The sequence below is a fragment of the Phyllobates terribilis genome, unplaced genomic scaffold, assembly GCF_046119375.1.
Source record: "Phyllobates terribilis strain yellow unplaced genomic scaffold, ASM4611937v1 Scaffold_3__8_contigs__length_932513732, whole genome shotgun sequence".
Classification (NCBI taxonomy): domain Eukaryota; kingdom Metazoa; phylum Chordata; class Amphibia; order Anura; family Dendrobatidae; genus Phyllobates; species Phyllobates terribilis.
Genome location: NW_027362763.1, coordinates 702,614,908 through 702,632,954, shown reverse-complemented (window position 1 = coordinate 702,632,954; position 18,047 = coordinate 702,614,908). Strand labels below are relative to the sequence as shown.

The following is an 18,047-nucleotide window of genomic DNA, read 5'->3' as shown; positions in this document are numbered from 1 at the left end:
AGCAATACAGCACTAGTTGAGGACGTAATATCGTCCATCCATCGGGTGCTGGACATTTCTGATCCGCCCCCGGAGGCACCACAACACAAGATTTCCTTTGAAGGACTTCTGAAGCCGCCTAAGGTCTTCTTTGACCACCCAGAATTTAAGTCGATCCTTAAAAAGCAGTTCTCACAGCCTGAGAAGAAGTTTACCAATTGCAAATATCTGGAGGCGTGGTACCTCTTCCCACAGGAGACCACCAAGGAATGGACAAATCCACCCAAAGTGGATCCCCCAGTCTCTAGGCTAGCAGCACAGTCACTCCTTTCACTGCCAGATAGCTCAACCCTCAGGGACACAGCAGACCGGCAGGTAGAACGCATGGCTCGTTCAATTTTCGAGGCCTCAGGGGCCTCCCTGGCTCCCGCGTTCGCTTCAGTTTGGGCTGCCAAGGCCATCCTGGCTTGGACCCAAAATTTATAAGCTGGCCTCCAAGTATCTGCTCCTGAGCTGTCGGACCAAGCGGTTCAAATAGCAGTTGTAGCAGATTACATGCTTCATGCAGCTCTGGATTCTGCAAGGGGTGCAGCGGGGATAGCATTAAACGCCATCACGATTCGGCGTATCCTCTGGCTGCGGGAATGGAAAGCAGACACAGCCTCAAAGAAGTCCCTCACGCATCTCCCGTACCTCAGTGGTCGACTTTTTGGTGAACAGTTGGACACGATGATATCCAACGCCACCGGGGGTAAGAGTACCTCTCTCCTCCAACTGAAGCCCAAACACACTTACAAGAAGCGTAACCAAACTCTATTCCGATCCTTTCGGAACTCTTCGGGCTAGTCCGTCTCGCGGCCAGCAAAAAAATAGCAACCGCTCCATACGCAGGGAAAACTCGCGGTAGACGCAAAAGTCGGACAAGACCTGGCAGTCAAAAGCAGGCCAGTCAAAGTTCAAAGGAGGAAAATCTCAGACTTTCTCCTCATCATGACTCACGGACTCCGGAAGACACCCCACCTGTAGGCGGCCGGCTTTTGCTCTTTCATCAAGTCTGGCTGCCTATTACAGAAGATAGGTGGGTCAGGGAACTAGTGTCTTCGGGATGCAAGATAGAGTTCACTTCCAACCCACCAAACAGACTTTCTTTCTGTTCCCCCAAAACCACCAGCCAAGGCTTGTGCTTTCCGCCAAGCGGTCTTATCGTTTCTTCAAGCAGGAGTCATAATACCGGTCCCCGCAGCCGAGCGCTTCCGAGGGTTCTACTCCAATTTATTCGTAGTCCCCAAGAAAGGAGGCGGCGTACGGCCCATACTGGACCTAAAACAGCTCAACAAATATGTACGGGTACGTCACTTCCGCATGGAGTCCCTTCGGTCCATCATTGCGTCCATGGAAAAGGGAGAATTTCTCGCCTCCATAGACATACAAGACGCATACCTGCTTATACCAATTGCACCCGCCCATCAGAGATTTCTTAGGTTCGCAATCGACAAGGACCACTACCAGTTCGTGGCTCTCCCGTTCGGACTCGCCACGGCTCCCAGAGTGTTTACCAAAGTCATGGCAGCCACCATGGACGTCCTGCACTCCAGAGGCATAGTAGTTGTTCCATACCTGGATGACCTCCTTATCAAGGCTCCCACCTTCAAGGACTGTGAGCTCAGCGTCTCAATCACAATCGACACCCTGAGTCGCCTGGGTTGGTTAGTCAACCTACAAAAGTCATCACCAACCCTGAGTCAGTCTCTGACCTTCCTGGGAATGCTATTCAACACCTTTAGGGTCTAGTGCTCCTTCCCAAGGACAAGGCACTGCCTCTCCGTCTAGGAGTTCGCAGTCTCCTCAGCAAACCCCCTCGATCTCTCCGGTTTGCCATGAGAGTCCTCGGCAGGATGGTGGCGGCAATAGAAGCGGTCCCATTTGCCCAGCTTCACCTCAGGCCTCTCCAACTAGCCATCCTCAAGTCATGGGACAGGAACCCTTTTTCTCTCGTCAGGGAATTCCAGCTGACGTCGTCAACCAGGAGGTCCCTGCACTGGTGGCTCAAGCCAACCTCACTAACAAAGGGGAAATCCTTTCTCACAGGTCAATGGAAGGTTCTGACCACCGACGTGAGCCTGACGGGTTGGGGTGCTTTGCACCTACACCACAGAGCACAGGGCAAGTGGTCCCCAGCGGAAGCGAACATGCCCATCAACATCTTGGAAATTCGTGCCATCCGCCTGGCATTAAGAGCCTTCCATCACTTACTGGCAGCCTCTCACATCAGAGTATAGTCGGACAATGCCACGGCTGTGGCATATGTGAATCAACAAGGGGGGACCCGCAGTGCCCAGGCTATGTGAGAAGTGACACACATTCTCCACTGGGCGGAAGACACAGGTTTGGTTCTCTCTGCGGTCCACATTCCGGGTGTGGACAACTGGGAAGCAGACTTCCTCAGCCGGCAAGGAATGGACTCGGTAGAGTGGTCTCTCCATCCCGAAGTTTTTCGACAGATCTGCCATCGCTGGGGGACTCCGGACGTGGACCTAATGGCATCCCACTTCAATGCCAAGGTCTCCAACTTAATGGCCAGAACTCACGACCCGCGGGCGCTAGGAGCGGACGCCCTGGTTCAGGACTAGACCCAGTTCCATCTCCTGTACATTTTTCCACCTCTCCCCCTGATATCCAGAGTGGTGAGGAAGATCATGCAAGAGGGAGTTCCAACCATCCTAATTGCACCGGACTGGCCCAGACGTACATGGTGCGCCGACATCGTACAGCTCACAGCAGACGTCCCCTGGCGTCTCCCTGACCGCCCGGGTCTTCTGGCACAAGGCCCGTTCTACCACCAGAACTCAGGGGCCCTCAATTTGATGGCGTGGCCATTGAGACCGGGGTTCTAACCCAGTCAGGGTTCTCGCCGAACGTCATTGGAACCATGATCAGGGCACGGAAGCCAACCTCTGCTAAGATTTATTACCATACCTGGAAAGCCTATTTTATCTGGTGCGAATCTCGTGGCCAGACCCCATTCCCTTATTCCCTCGCCAGGGTACTTGGGTTTCTCCAATCGGGTCTGGAGGCCAGACTGTCCCTGGCCTCCCTTAAGAGCCAGGTGTCAGCTCTCTCAGTGCTTTTTCAGAGGTGCATTGCTAACAAGCCGCAAGTAAGGACATTTCTTCTGGGGGTTTCCCGATTGGTTCCCCCCTACAGACGACCACTAGAAACGTGGGACCTCAACCTGGTGCTGACAGCATTGCAGGAAACACCCTTTGAACCCCTTAGGGAAGTCCCACTCCGCCTTCTATCCCAGAAAGGGGTTTCCCTGGTGGCAATCACCTTGCTACGCAGGGTGTCTGAACTGACAGCACTCTCCTGCAGACGGCCCTTCCTGGCTTTTTACCAGGACAAGGTAATTCTCCGTACGGTTCCATCCTTCCTTCCGAAGTTTGTGTCCAACTTCCACCTCAATGAGGAAATTTCACTGCCATCCCTCTGTCCGGTCCCGGTTCATAGAGTGGAGAAGGCTCTGCATACGCTTGACCTTGTCAGGGCATTACCTATCTATGTGTCTAGGACTGCGCCCTTCCGGAAGTCTGATTCCTTTTCCTTCTTCTGGAAGGCGGCCGCAAGGGTCTGTCAGCTTCCAAAGCTACCCTTGCCAGGTGGATCAAATCCACCATACAAGAGGCCTACCGCCTCAAAAATTCTCCTCTTCCAGCAGGTATTAAGGCACATTCTACACGTGCGGTAGGGGCCTCCTGGGCCCTTCGGCACCAGGCTTCGGCACAACAAGTGTGTAAGGCAGCCACCTGGACACACGTTTACCAAACACTACAGGGTTCATACCCAGTCCTCAGCAGACGCGAGCCTGGGTAGATGTGTTCTGCAGGCAGCGGTACCCCAATTGTAGGGGCCCGTCTACACAATATTTGTCCATTGCTTCCCACCCAGGGACTGCTTTGGGACGTCCCATGGTCCTGTGTCCCCCAATGAGGCGACAGAGTAAAGGAGATTTTTGTGTACTCGCCATAAAATCTCTTTCTCTTAGCCTCTAATTGGGGGACACAGCTCCCACCCTGTCGCCCATTCCGGGCCCTTATTATGTTGAGTTCTCATTGGTGTTTTTTTTTAGCTCGTACATAGTTGCCTTCTTATAGGCATGGTTATGTTATCCATGTTACGTTCCTCCTACTGCTTTTGCACAAAACTGGAGAAGGCTGACGCCGTCCGGGGGTGTATACTGCAGAGGAGGAGCCACGGTTAATCTTTCAGATTATGCATAGTGTCGCCTCCTAGTGGACAGCAGCATAACACCCATGGTGCTGTGTCCCCCAATTAGAGGCTAAGAGAGAGTTTACGGTGAGTACACAAAAATCTCCTTTTTTTTTTTTTTTCACCTTATTTACATTTTTTTCCCCTTGATTTTTCATTCAATTATACGGTAAAGTGAATAGTGTCAATCAAAACTACAACTTCGCCCCCCCCCCCCCAAAAAAAAACCAAGCTCCTCATACAGTGATGTGGACTGAGAATTGAAAATAAAAAGTTATGGCTCTTGCAAGAAGATGATTAAAAAAAATGAAAAGTGCAGCAATGAAATCTCACTAAGATCAGTTTGGGAAACTTTTAGAGAAGTTTTAGAACAAATCACTTTTTTTTATCCCCAGCAGGACGGTGAGCGAGCGAGCTGTCGGGAGAAGGTGACGTCACTGGAAACGCATCTTAATGCCTCCGAGCAGGAGATTGATCACTTAAGAGCCGTCAATGGGGAATTGAATGAATCCTTGTGTGAAGCTCGGGGGCGGCTGGAAGAAGTGCGAGCGCTGCAGGTGAGTGCGGACTTGGCAGCTGCGTTAAGCTGTAATGTGCCTTCGATCTATTTGCAGATCCCCTGTATAAGTTTAGATTTTCTAACTCTTTACACCTCTCGCTGGTACAGACTTATTGAGCAGCATAAACATAAAGTGCCCCACCGGGCTGAGCCGGCACCTGGTGCAGCGCCTACGGGGGGGGTGTAATTTATATGCTCCTTGCAGCAGCCCCCAGTCTTGGAGTGATGATGACCGTCTGTAGGATATCTCTGGGGGTCCTATCAATCACTAGGATGAGCTGCAGCCCCTTCATTCTAAGATTTGGTGAGATTGGACCTTGCACCCCGGCCCTGAAACCTCTTTACCCGGTAGTGCAAAAGTGCACTAACTTCTTTACTGCCATGAGAGCCTGCAGAAAAAAAAATGCAGCAAAAAAAACAAACCAACGTGTGAACATAGCCACAACATTGAAATTGCAACACCACTGTCTCCCAGTGTATCAGAGAAACCCAAATCGGGGGAGAGTTTTCCTCTCCTATGTCTGGTAGTCTGAGCTTCACTTAATGCACAATATTGATATTCTTAAGCCATGTGATAAGCTTCCCATTATAAAGCCCAGATAATAGGGAAGGTGGGGGCACAGTTTTTGTAAAGGGTTAATCTAAAAAAGGATATAGATCTGTATCTTTCACTACTACAGTCAGCCAGAGACACAACACACTGAAGAGAAGCTGAGACTGTCTTGCTGTTTTTAGCCTTCTTCATCTCCTCCTGTTGCTCCATAATACACAGTAGTCCATGGGGGCTGGTCGTGGGATGTGCTAGGTCTTTTAGAATTTTATAAGATCCCCAACTTTCAGGAGGTCCCAAGTGATAGGAAACATGACTACAATATCTATTGCGATTTTACCTTTCTGTAGAGGTGAAACATGGCATGGATAGCATCATCCATCGGAGTGATATTACGTTACAGGTGTTAGAATGGCCTTACGGTGTTGTGAGTGAATGCGTTATGTTTGTCCTTTCGCTAAGACACCGAAAATACTTCCCCCATTAATATCAGATTGATGCAAACCCCAATATTCATTACTGACCACTGGCTTCAGAAAGTCCTCGACCAGTGCTTTGACCAGAGGAAGCTCTTGCCTCGGAAGTATACTTCTCCACCTCTGAATATACGAATCCTAGGCTTAGTGTCTGGTTAGATCTCTGCTGTAATTACCTGGTCACTGCAGGAGGTCCCTACTTCAATGAAGTGTCATCTCTCTCTCACTTCCCCAGTTATGATTAGTTTCTGACTACTCCAGTCATAATAAATCCAATATGCTCAATATGACGGTGATATGTCCTCTCTCCGGGGAGGTCTTTTTGGATTTTACAATTTTTCTCTACGACATTTACATTTTTGAGAAAAGCTTTATATTTTTGGCACTTTTTACTTCTTGACATTTTCCGTGAGTATTCTCCTTATAATCATAGAATTACCTGGCCGTAGAAGTTTCTTATGTTGCATCCAATGTGGACCTTGGCTGTGGTCATCTCCGATTGTCAATTCATTTTTTGGCAAGACATTTCTAACATTTGAGTAGCTAAGGGCTGAGCTGCAATACCAGTTCCAGCCTATGGATTAGAGTGGTGCTGTTCTAGAAAGAAAGCAATACTTTAAATAATGTACAACTGTAATCACCAAATTCGGCTCATAGGGGGTTAAATTCAGTGTATATTAGTAAGTGACAGGACTATGTGATTCCTTATTTATGCAGAGAGCCTCTTTAATATAAAGAAGCAGGGATATAATATGTAAGAGCTACCTGTGATATTATTATTTTTTTTTTTTTAGATAAAGTTTGATGAACTGAAGAAGAAATATGAAAAAACCTGTAGTGATCTCAGTCACTGGATGAGTTCATGTAAAGAGCTGGAAGGGGAGAGGGGGCAGCTGCAGAAGAGACTCTCAGAGCAGGAGGGGGCGCTGCAGGACCTGACACCGAAGAGGGACGGTATGTTCTCTGACGTTGCCTGTCCATCAGAACTAATCAGTCCAGTATTCTCTACACGCCGATTGTTAGTGCTCATTTAAAGGGGTCGTCTGGGTTCTATGACCGTATCAAAAACTTCAGTAAAGAAGGACCTGTCACGTGACTGGTGAAAATGCCGCTGTTCTCCTGAATCCGGCAATGTCTTTCTTTTTCTCCTGCGCCTCTCCGTTTCTGAGATATGGCTTCCTCTTCCCTGTTTAGAAATCTAGTCTCTTTCTCCAACTGGGTGTGGTCCTTAAGAAGACGCCCACAGAAATGAGCAGAAAAGCACGCCCACTTGGCTAACAAGACTAGATTTGTGTACAGAGAAGAGACAGCTAATTCTCGGGAACGGAGTGGCGCAGGAACAAAAGAAAAATAGCGCCGGATTCAGGAGAACAGCGGCATTGACACCAAGTAACAATAAGTTACATATTTGTGGCAGGTCCTTTTTTTTGGTGACCTCCATAGCAGCTCACTCTGGAAAACCCCAGACCACTTGTACATTAAACAGAAGAGCCCATCAATTTATAATGGAGACGGTGTAATGCATCATTTGTCCTGTGGTGGCGCTGCAGGGAATATTTGATGGTTACTCTTTTTTGAAAAAATGTATGTGCACAGTGACTGCACCAGCAGAATAGTGAGTGCAGCTCTGGGGTATAATACAGGATGTAACCCAGGATCAGTAATGTAATGTATGTACACAGTGACTGCACCAGCAGAATAGTGAGTGCAGCTCTAGGGTATAATAGAGGATGTAACTCAGGATCAGTAATGTAATGTATGTACACAGTGACTGCACCAGCAGAATAGTGAGTGCAGCTCTGGAGTATAATACAGGATGTAACTCCGGATCAGTACAGGATCAGTAATGTAATGTATGTACACAGTGACTCCACCAGGAGAATAGTGAGTGCAGCTCTGGAGTATAATACAGGATGTAACTCAGGATCAGTACAGGATCAGTAATGTAATGTATGTACACAGTGAGTGCACCAGCAGAATAGTGAGTGCAGCTCTGGAGTATAATACAGGATGTAACTCAGGATCAGTAATGTAATGTATGTACACAGTGACTGCACCAGCAGAATAGTGAGTGCAGCTCTGGAGTATAATACAGGATGTAACTCAGGATCAGTACAGGATCAGTAATGTAATGTATGTACACAGTGACTGCACCAGCAGAATAGTGAGTGCAGCTCTGGGGTATAATACAGGATGTAACTCAGGATCAGTAATGTAATGTATGTACACAGTAACTGCACCAGCAGAATAGTGAGTGCAGCTCTGGAGTATAATACAGGATGTAACTCAGGATCAGTAATGTAATGTATGTACACAGTGACTGCACCAGCAGAATAGTGAGTGCAGCTCTGGGGTATAATACAGGATGTAACTCAGGATCAGTAATGTAATGTATGTACACCGTAACTGCACCAGCAGAATAGTGAGTGCAGCTCTGGAGTATAATACAGGATGTAACTCAGGATCAGTAATGTAATGTATGTACACAGTGACTGCACCAGCTGAATAGTGAGTGCAGCTCTGGGGTATAATACAGGATGTAACTCAGGATCAGTACAGGATCAGTAATGTAATGTATGTACACAGTGACTGCACCAGCAGAATAGTGAGTGCAGCTCTGGGGTATAATACAGGATGTAACTCAGGATCAGTAATGTAATGTATGTACACAGTAACTGCACCAGCAGAATAGTGAGTGCAGCTCTGGAGTATAATACAGGATGTAACTCAGGATCAGTAATGTAATGTATGTACACAGTGACTGCACCAGCTGAATAGTGAGTTCAGCTCTGGGGTATAATACAGGATGTAACTCAGGATCAGTACTGGAACAGTAATGTAATGTATGCACACAGTGACTGCACCAGCAGAATAGTGAGTGCAGCTCTGGGGTATAATACAGAATGTAACTCAGGATCAGTACAGGGTCAGTAATGTAATGTATGCATACAGTGACTGCACCAGCAGAATAGTGAGTGCAGCTCTGGGGTATAATACAGAATGTAACTCAGGATCAGTACAGCGTCAGTAATGTAATGTATGCACACAGTGACTGCACCAGCAGAATAGTGAGTGCAGCTCTGGAGTATAATACAGGATGTAACTCAGGATCAGTAATGTAATGTATGCACACAGTGACTGCACCAGCAGAATAGTGAGTGCAGCTCTGGGGTATAATACCGGATGTAACTCAGGATCAGTAATGTAATGTATGCGCACACTGACTGCACCAGCAAAATAGTGAGTGCAGCTCTGGGGTATAATACAGGATGTAATTCAGGATCAGTACAGGATCAGTAATGTAATGTATGTACACAGTGAGTGCACCAGCAGAATAGTGAGTGCAGCTCTGGAGTATAATACAGGATGTAACTCAGGATCAGTACAGGATCAGTAATGTAATGTATGTACACAGTGACTGCACCAGCATAATAGTGAGTGCAGCTCTGGGGTATAATACAGGATGTAACTCAGGATCAGTAATGTAATGTATGCACACAGTGACTGCACCAGCAGAATAGTAAGTGCAGCTCTGGAGTATAATACAGGATGTAACTCAGGATCAGAAACTGAACCTGATTTCTTGTCGGCAGATGATGGTTGTTTTATTCAGTCATCATCTGCTTCTAAATAGTCAAAACAATTGGAATTTTGTTTCCCGTTTTCCAGAACATTAAATGTTTAAATGAATTGTGTTTGCTCAAAATTACAACTCTTCCCGCAAATAAAAAAAGACCTCGTATGTTTATATCGACTGAGAAATAAAAAAAGTTATGGCTCTTGGATGTGATCGGGAAAGGATTAATGCCTGCAGCCCTCCCACCACTAGGGGCACCATACTGTGGCATTCTTGTGATGAATGAATAAACAGTATGCATTAAGCTCCAGAGCTCCCCCTAGTGGTGGCGCCAGGTAGCACACAATAATTTCTGTAAATGCTGCATATTTTGCTTGTGGATATGTCACAGGTGTAAATTTCTACGCAGGTACAGATATGACGAGCAGCGATAACGACTCATTGTCAGAGATCGAAGAATTAAAACAGTGTTTGGAGGAGAAGACGCAGGAGGCGGACGAGACCGTGGAGAAATACTGCAATCTGATGATCAAGACTCACAAGCTGGAGGACTCCAATGAAACGCTGCAGAGGCAGGTGGATGTGCTGAGGTCCCGGCTGAAGGAGCTGGAGGCCAAGAAGGAAGTGCTGGAATCTCAGGGATCGCACTCGGAAGGGGCGAAGAATAGAAGGAAGAGCAGCAGAGCCACACAAGGAAAGCAGACGGGCAAGAGGCGGAGGGACTCCGAAAACACCGGCCCAAACCCATCAACTCCCCAAGCCGCCACCAAAAGGGTAAAGAAAACTGGAGGTCAGACAGTAGAAGAAGAGTTTCAGCCTGAGGGGCTCCCTGAGGTGGTGAAAAAAGGTATAACCCCCATCATTGTAATGTATGTACACAGTGACTGCACCAGCAGAATAGTGAGTGCAGCTCTGAAGTATAATACAGGATGTAACTCAGGATCAGTACAGGGCCAATAATGTAATGTATGTACACAGTGACTTCACCAGTAGAATAGTGAGTGCAGCTCTGAAGTATAATACAGGATGTAACTCAGGATCAGTAATGTAATGTATGTACACAGTGACTGCACCAGCAGAATAGTGAGTGCAGCTCTGGAGTATAATACAGGATGTAACTCAGGATCAGTACAGGATCAGTAATGTAATGTATGTACACAGTGACTGCACCAGCAGAATAGTGAGTGCAGCTCTGGAGTATAATACAGGATGTAGCTCAGGATCAGTAGAGGATCAGTAATGTAATGTATGTACACAGTGACTCCACCAGCAGAGTAGTGAGTGCAGCTCTGGAGTATAATACAGGATGTAACTCAGGATCAGTAATGTTATGTATGTACACAGTGACTGCACCAGCAGAATAGTGAGTGCAGCTCTGAAGTATAATACAGGATGTAACTCAGGATCAGTACAGGATCAGTAATGTAATGTATGTACACAGTGACTCCACCAGCAGAGTAGTGAGTGCAGCTCTGGAGTATAATACAGGATGTAACTCAGGATCAGTAATGTTATGTATGTACACAGTGACTGCACCAGCAGAATAGTGAGTGCAGCTCTGGAGTATAATACAGGATGTAACTCAGGATCAGTACAGGATCAGTAATGTAATGTATGTACACAGTGACTGCACCAGCAGAATAGTGAGTGCAGCTCTGGAGTATAATACAGGATGTAGCTCAGGATCAGTAGAGGATCAGTAATGTAATGTATGTACACAGTGACTGCACCAGCAGAATAGTGAGTGCAGCTCTGGAGTATAATACAGGATGTAACTCAGGATCAGTAATGTTATGTATGTACACAGTGACTGCACCAGCAGAATAGTGAGTGCAGCTCTGAAGTATAATACAGGATGTAACTCAGGATCAGTACAGGGTCAATAATGTAATGTATGTACACAGTGACTTCACCAGTAGAATAGTGAGTGCAGCTCTGAAGTATAATACAGGATGTAACTCAGGATCAGTACAAGATCAGTAATGTAATGTATGTACACAGTGACTGCACCAGCAGAATAGTGAGTGCAGCTCTGGAGTATAATACAGGATGTAACTCAGGATCAGTACAGGATAAGTAATGTAATGTATGTACACAGTGACTGCACCAGCAGAATAGTGAGTGCAGCTCTGGAGTATAATGCAGGATGTAACTCAGGATCAGTAATGTAATGTATGTACACAGTGACTGTACCAGCAGAATAGTGAGTGCAGCTCTGGAGTATAATACAGGATGTAACTCAGGATCAGTAATGTAATGTATGTACACAGTGACTGTATCAGCAGAATAGTGAGTGCAGCTCTGGAGTATAATACAGGATGTAACTCCAAATCAGTACAGGATAAGTAATGTAATGTATGTACACAGTGACTGCACCAGCAGAATAGTGAGTGCAGCTCTGGAGTATAATACAGGATGTAACTCAGGATCAGTACAGGATCAGTAATGTAATGTATGTACACAGTGACTGCACCAGCAGAATAGTGAGTGCAGCTCTGGAGTATAATACAGGATGTAACTCAGGATCAGTACAGGATAAGTAATGTAATGTATGTACACAGTGACTGCACCAGCAGAATAGTGAGCGCAGCTCTGGAGTATAATACAGGATGTAATTCCAAATCAGTACAGGATAAGTAATGTAATGTATGTGCACATTGACTGCACCAGCAGAATAGTGAGTGCAGCTCTGGAGTATAATGCAGGATGTAACTCCGGATCAGTAATGTAATGTATGTACACAGTGACTGTACCAGCAGAATAGTGAGTGCAGCTCTGGAGTATAATACAGGATGTAACTCAGGATCAGTAATGTAATGTATGTACACAGTGACTGTATCAGCAGAATAGTGAGTGCAGCTCTGGAGTATAATACAGGATGTAACTCCAAATCAGTACAGGATAAGTAATGTAATGTATGTACACAGTGACTGCACCAGCAGAATAGTGAGTGCAGCTCTGGAGTATAATACAGGATGTAACTCAGGATCAGTACAGGATCAGTAATGTAATGTATGTACACAGTGACTGCACCAGCAGAATAGTGAGTGCAGCTCTGGGGTATAATACAGGATGTAACTCCGGATCAGTACAGGATCAGTAATGTAATGTATGTACACAGTGACTGCACCAGCAGAATAGTGAGTGCAGCTCTGGGGTATAATACAGGATGTAACTCCGGATCAGTACAAAGTCAGTAATGTAATGTATGTACACTGAATTGTTCATATAAAATGTAAAAAATAAATATAGGCAATACATAGCATACACAGCATGTAATACGTAGCACACAATCTGAAATTTACACTTTGTGTAATATTGTAAGCTTTATGTATGTTTATGTCCTGTAGGATTTTCTGATATCCCATCCGGGAAGCAAAGTCCTTTTGTCCTCCGGAGAACAGCGGTGCCGACAAGGAGGAGCCCCCGTCTTTCCTCGCAGACAGACTCCCCCTCAGTATTGAACGCTCGTTTCGACAATTTAGAGAACATTCCCGACCTGAAGAGTCTGACACCAGGGGGCAGCAAATCCCACCTGGTGAGTCTCGTATAACAGTACCTGTGAAGGACCATGCTGGGAGTAGTAGTTCTACATCTGCAGCTTGCAGACTATTGCAGTGAATATTCCACACTGGGGAGAGCCGGGAATAACTCGCCTTAATTGGTGCAGACGCTGCAGTTTGACACTCGTGGGGTTGGGTTAATGAGGAGCAGTTATGGTTTTTTAATTAGATGGTATTTTTTGTTGCTCTTTTTTTTTTTTTTTCTTAAATGTGTCAGCGAAATTATACCTTCAGAATTAAGACGCTCCCTAGGGACGGGTCCAGCCCATTACACTATTATTAAAGGGGCTGTCTCCTCTCCAAAACCCATTTTTGCAATAGAGCAGGCCCAGTGATTGACAGTGGGGTGTTTTTGTTTTGGACATCCAAACTCCTCCCACTTGGCTATGCAGGGAATGTGGATATCCCCTTTCAACTCTTACTAACTAATCTATATTGATCCTGCAGACAAAAGCTGCAGAGGACAACTCTGCTCCAATGGACGCTCTGTCTCCCCTCCCTGCTTACGTCATGATGAAGAGCCGCGCGTCCGAAAACCTGTGTGACGGCGAACCGGAGCGGGAGCGAACCAGCTCCAAAGTGTCACGTGACGACACTGAGGAAGAAGAGGGGACGTGTCACGTGCAGTGATCCATCCGCAGAGTTTTATCACATGAGATAGAATACTCTCCATCCAGTGTTTTTATATACAGGACTTGACTTTTATAGAACTTTTTAAATTAATATTCTCTAGTAGGAAACAAAGAAACCCCCCCCCCCCCCGAAAAAGTGTTTTCCCAGCGAATATATGAACACAGGAGAATAGAGACGAGGCAGTGGGGCATTATTTTAGTTGATCCGACCTATGGCGATCTGATGGGGTGGGGGGTCACTTACTTCTGTGTATGAATTTGGACAATCCAGTTGCACAATTTTAGATCTTAGGACAACTTTTGTTATAATTGAAAAGTTTTTAGATTATGTAAAAAAAGAAAAAAAAGAAGAACTTTATTCAATGATAGCAAGCAGAGATGTTAGAAACACATGACATTGAAAAAAAAGTTGTATTATAAGTCATCCCCTATTCCCCATCACAATATTACGGTCTGATTGTATGCCAGAAAGTAAATTAACCCCTTAGTCACCCGTACTTGTTTTTATTACTGCACTTGAGGATACCTTCAAGGTTCTAGCAATCTTCCGGAATGACTGAAGTTCACGTCTTTCTCTTGTTGTTTCTCTTTCCTTACTCGAGAGCTTTCTTGCCATTTTCTTTTACTTTTTTTTTTTTTTCCATATGTTTTCCTTTATGGTTTTCCTGCCTTTAACAAACTTCCTAAGAAGGGGTGCAGTTTATAAAACAGTATCACTTTTTTGGGGATTTTCCAAATTTAAATTTCCTTGTAAAAATGAAAAGTTACTGCTAAACTTTTAACCCTTCCAGCATCCAAGCATAATAAATGGAAGTTTGAAAAATGACGTAAAAGTACCATAGTCACGAAAATGTTAATTATTTTTTACTTAGAGCGGCTGTGTGGTGCACGGATATGAACATTCAAAGTTTTGAATATTGCAAATTTTGATACATTTTCATCAAGCTTCCAATATTTTTTTTTTGCCTTTATTCAAATTTACCACTATAAAGTAAAACGTGTATAAAAAAAAAAAAAAAAAAAGATTACAGAATCACTGGGATCTGTTGAAACGTTCCAGAGTTATTATCTAATAAAGTGACACTGGTCAGAATTTAAAAATTGTTCCTGGTCACTAAGGGTTAAACTCTAAAGTGGCTGTCCAATTTTAAATGCTAAAGTTCTATAGTTTAAAAATAAGAATATTACTTTACTCCACCTCCCCAAGTCCAGCAGTGACGTCACAGCATGTAACCGCTGCAGCCCATCACTGGGCTTAGCGGTCTTGCGTCACATACTTTTCAGCATCACTGCTAAACCCAGTGATTGGCTGAAATCCCTTTTAAAGGCGCTGTGTAATGTTTCCATAGATATGACTGATTATTTTTATATCTTTATGTAAAATCATGTTTTGTATTTAAAAAAAAAAATCCTTTTTTATCACTGTGTCTAATATTTCTGAATTTGGCAGTGCTGTATATATTTATATGTTCTCATTGAGTATTTGGTACTAATGTTATTTTTTTATTCTGGGACTGAACCGTGTGATGCTAATTGTGTCCTATATATTGCCTATATAAATTTTATAAAAATGTCTTTCCAAATCAGAATATCCAAGTCCTTTTCAATTCTAGGATATTAATGGCTTATGTAATGATGGTTAGTTTTATATCATTTCCACAAGCAAGACAATGAGTAAAATCATGGCACCTCCTCTTGCTGAATCTCTGCCCACTTAGCATGATTTACAGCTCCTCAGTGTTCTTCCTCCCTGCTGCTGATCTCCACCCACCTAACATTATGGACAGCTCCTCCCTGCTGCTGGATCTCTTCATCTAGCATGATTGACAGCTCCTCAGTGTCCCTTTTCACTGCTGCTGAACTTCTGCCCATCACCTAGCCTTCTTTACAGCTCCTCAGTGTCCCTCCTCCCTGCTGAGGAATCACTTTTCATTTTGCCATATTAACAGCTTCTCAGTGTCCCTCCTCCCTGCTGCTGGATCTCCTCTCACCTACCAATCTTGACATCTCCTCAGTGCCTCTCCTCCCTGCTGCTAGATCTCTTCTCACTTACCAATCTTGACAGCTCCTCAGTGTCCCTCCTCCCTGCGGAGGAATCTCTTTTCATTTTGCCGGATTAACAGCTCCTCAGTGTCCCTCTTCCCTGCTGACTAATCTCTTTTCATCTAGCGTGATTGACAGCTCCTCAGTGTCCCTCCTTGCTGCGGAGGAATCTCTTTTCATTTTGCTGGATTAACAGCTCCTCAGTGTCCCTTCTCCCTTCTGACTAATTTATTTTCATCTAGCCTGATTGACAGCTCCTCAGTGTTCCTCCTCCCTGCTGCTGGATCTCCTCTCACCTACCAATCTTGACAGCTCCTCAGTGTCCCTCCTCCCTGCGGAGGAATCTCTTTTCATTTTGCCGGATTAACAGCTCCTCAGTGTCCCTCTTCCCTGCTGACTAATTTCTTTTCATCTAGCCTGATTGACAGCTCCTCAGTGTCCCTCCTCCCTGCTGCTGGATCTCCTCTCACCTACCAATATTGACAGCTTCTCAGTGTCCCTTCTACCTGCTGAGGGATTGCCGGATTGACAGCTCCTCACTGCTCAGTACAAGCGTCTTATGATTAGTAGGCCCTGCAGAACAATGACCCCACACCGGACGTGTGCCTGGAATGACAGCAGGTCGCAGGGCTCTGGTCCATTGGCCGCAGCTGACCATTATGGCTGCTGGACCAGGGTGTGCTAAATCTTTTTGATCAACTCTAATTATAATAGTTTATTTTTAATCAAGATTATTTACTTTATTTTGGTTTGCAATAAAAATAGTTTCAAAAGTATTCACACCCTTTAGCATAGAAAAAAAAAATATGGTGGGTTTTAAACATTTTTCAGCACGTTATAAAATATGTGAAAAGGTTCACTTTAAGAAAAGATTTAGCTTTCCGCCTCTCCCCAATTAATTCAGAAGATAAATAGCGGAGGCCCCCATGTCTGGAACTATTGGCTAAGGTGTTTATTGAGATTTCCTCGGGAGGGAGGATTTCCGGGGCCATGTTGTGTCCCGTCGTAGCTGATAGAAACGTCTGACTTCACGCTCCTTTCTAGTTCATCTCGGAGTTCCTGCACCAGGACTTTCTTCTTCACCTGCAAGAAAATAAAGGTAATGAAAAGGGGCGAGGTCTACACGGTGAAATACCCGTGAGTCCTGGGAAGATTACATTGGCATCTGCCTGTAAATAAGACGTCTCCACTCCCCTGATGCGCGTTTGTGATCCCTTATAACAATGATGCAGCATGGTACTTGTACTGCTCTTACAGGGGTTGTCCACCTTCTGGGGCTTTTTTCAGCAGCAGAAGGGAAGGAAGGGAGACACAGATCCATTACTAGTGGGTAGGTGGAGCCCCACAGGATAGTTCACCTCAGATTAGAAAAAAGTGACGACCGACCCCTCCAGCTTAGGCTCCTCCTACTCCCATGTCCTTCAGTCTAAAATTTGAGGTCGCAGAGGATAGTCGCTGCCTTTGCAGCTCCTCAGAAAAAAAAATTATTTTATCATTTCCGGAGACCTGGACCCCCCGTGGTCTAGAGGTCTCAGGGGGTCTCGGCGCTGCTGGGACCCCTGACCCTCCCCTGGCAGATCTGCGTACCCCCTAAGGAGGTCCCCACAGAAGCCTGCCGGCCCCTGGGGATACAGGGCGCTCCCTGGCGGAGACGCACACCGCTTCTGTGGGGTCCCTGCGCTCTCCACCGTGGGGGGGGAGCAAAGGGCCACGGCGCCACACATCCCTGGGGGTCCCTGTGGCGCTCAGCTGGGTAAGTGCTCTCAAGGTCTGAGTGCTTCAGCGGCTGCGGCGGCAGACGCTGTTACTGTTACAAGTCGTGACTGCTGTTTTGTCCTTGCAGGAAGGATATCACCGCTGCATACAGCGTTTGTGTAACTCTGCTAGCAGGGGAGCAGGGCCAGAGGAGCCGCGGGCTCCGTTAGTATGCGGGGGGCGTGGCTTCGTGCCTCTCTGCTGCCTGTCATCTTAGCCTCAGGCAGGAAGCGCCCGTAAAGCACGCGCTGGAGCCTACCCAGCCCCTTCTTCCGGGTCCTTCTGCCGGCGTCCATTACCTCGTGCAGCGCCTCCTGCTCCCCGCTCTCTACACCAGCAGACACCGGGAAGAGCAGTCACCGTGGCCAGCTGGTGAGTCACTTCTGCCTTTTAAGGCAGAAGATTCCTTTTTCTCACTATTGCAGCGCAGAGCACCTTACTGCTGGCCTGTTAAGGCACAGGGTGTGCTATATCCGGCGCTGCTACCTCCCCGCTGAGGAGGCTCTGGGACTCGCACTCCTCTGTCCTTTTAAGGCAAAGGTGTATTGCGTGGTCAGCAGCATTAACCCCTTCTGATCGGGGTCTGGCCTCATCAGGGCAGTTAACCCTTTCTGGATGTGCATGCTTCTGGGATCAGAGGGTGCATC

At 46.0% G+C, this 18,047-nt stretch overlaps 2 protein-coding genes across 11 annotated transcripts in view; one reads left to right on the top strand and one right to left on the bottom strand.

Annotated features, from left to right (window-relative positions):
- Positions 1 to 14,095, top strand: part of CENPF (centromere protein F) — an 82,522-nt gene extending 68,427 nt beyond the window's left edge. For 5 of the 7 annotated variants that reach the window (XM_073671951.1, XM_073671950.1, XM_073671947.1 and 2 more), the window contains 5 exons: positions 4,641 to 4,802; positions 6,625 to 6,784; positions 9,817 to 10,254; positions 12,758 to 12,945; positions 13,418 to 14,095. In XM_073671951.1, coding sequence (XP_073528052.1) covers positions 4,641 to 4,802; positions 6,625 to 6,784; positions 9,817 to 10,254; positions 12,758 to 12,945; positions 13,418 to 13,600 — 1,131 coding nt within the window. In that variant the 3' untranslated portion in view covers positions 13,601 to 14,095. The remainder of the gene's footprint in view (positions 1 to 4,640; positions 4,803 to 6,624; positions 6,785 to 9,816; positions 10,255 to 12,757; positions 12,946 to 13,417) is intronic. The other 2 variants (XM_073671949.1, XM_073671952.1) reach the window with 2 other exon arrangements.
- Positions 14,096 to 14,607: 512 nt separating this feature from the next.
- The window catches only part of LOC141257430 (spermatogenesis-associated protein 7 homolog), a 418,618-nt gene continuing 415,178 nt past the window's right edge, over positions 14,608 to 18,047 (bottom strand). For 3 of the 4 annotated variants that reach the window (XM_073671954.1, XM_073671953.1, XM_073671956.1), the window contains one exon: positions 14,608 to 16,728. In XM_073671954.1, coding sequence (XP_073528055.1) covers positions 16,582 to 16,728 — 147 coding nt within the window. In that variant the 3' untranslated portion in view covers positions 14,608 to 16,581. The remainder of the gene's footprint in view (positions 16,729 to 18,047) is intronic. The other variant, XM_073671955.1, reaches the window with a different exon arrangement.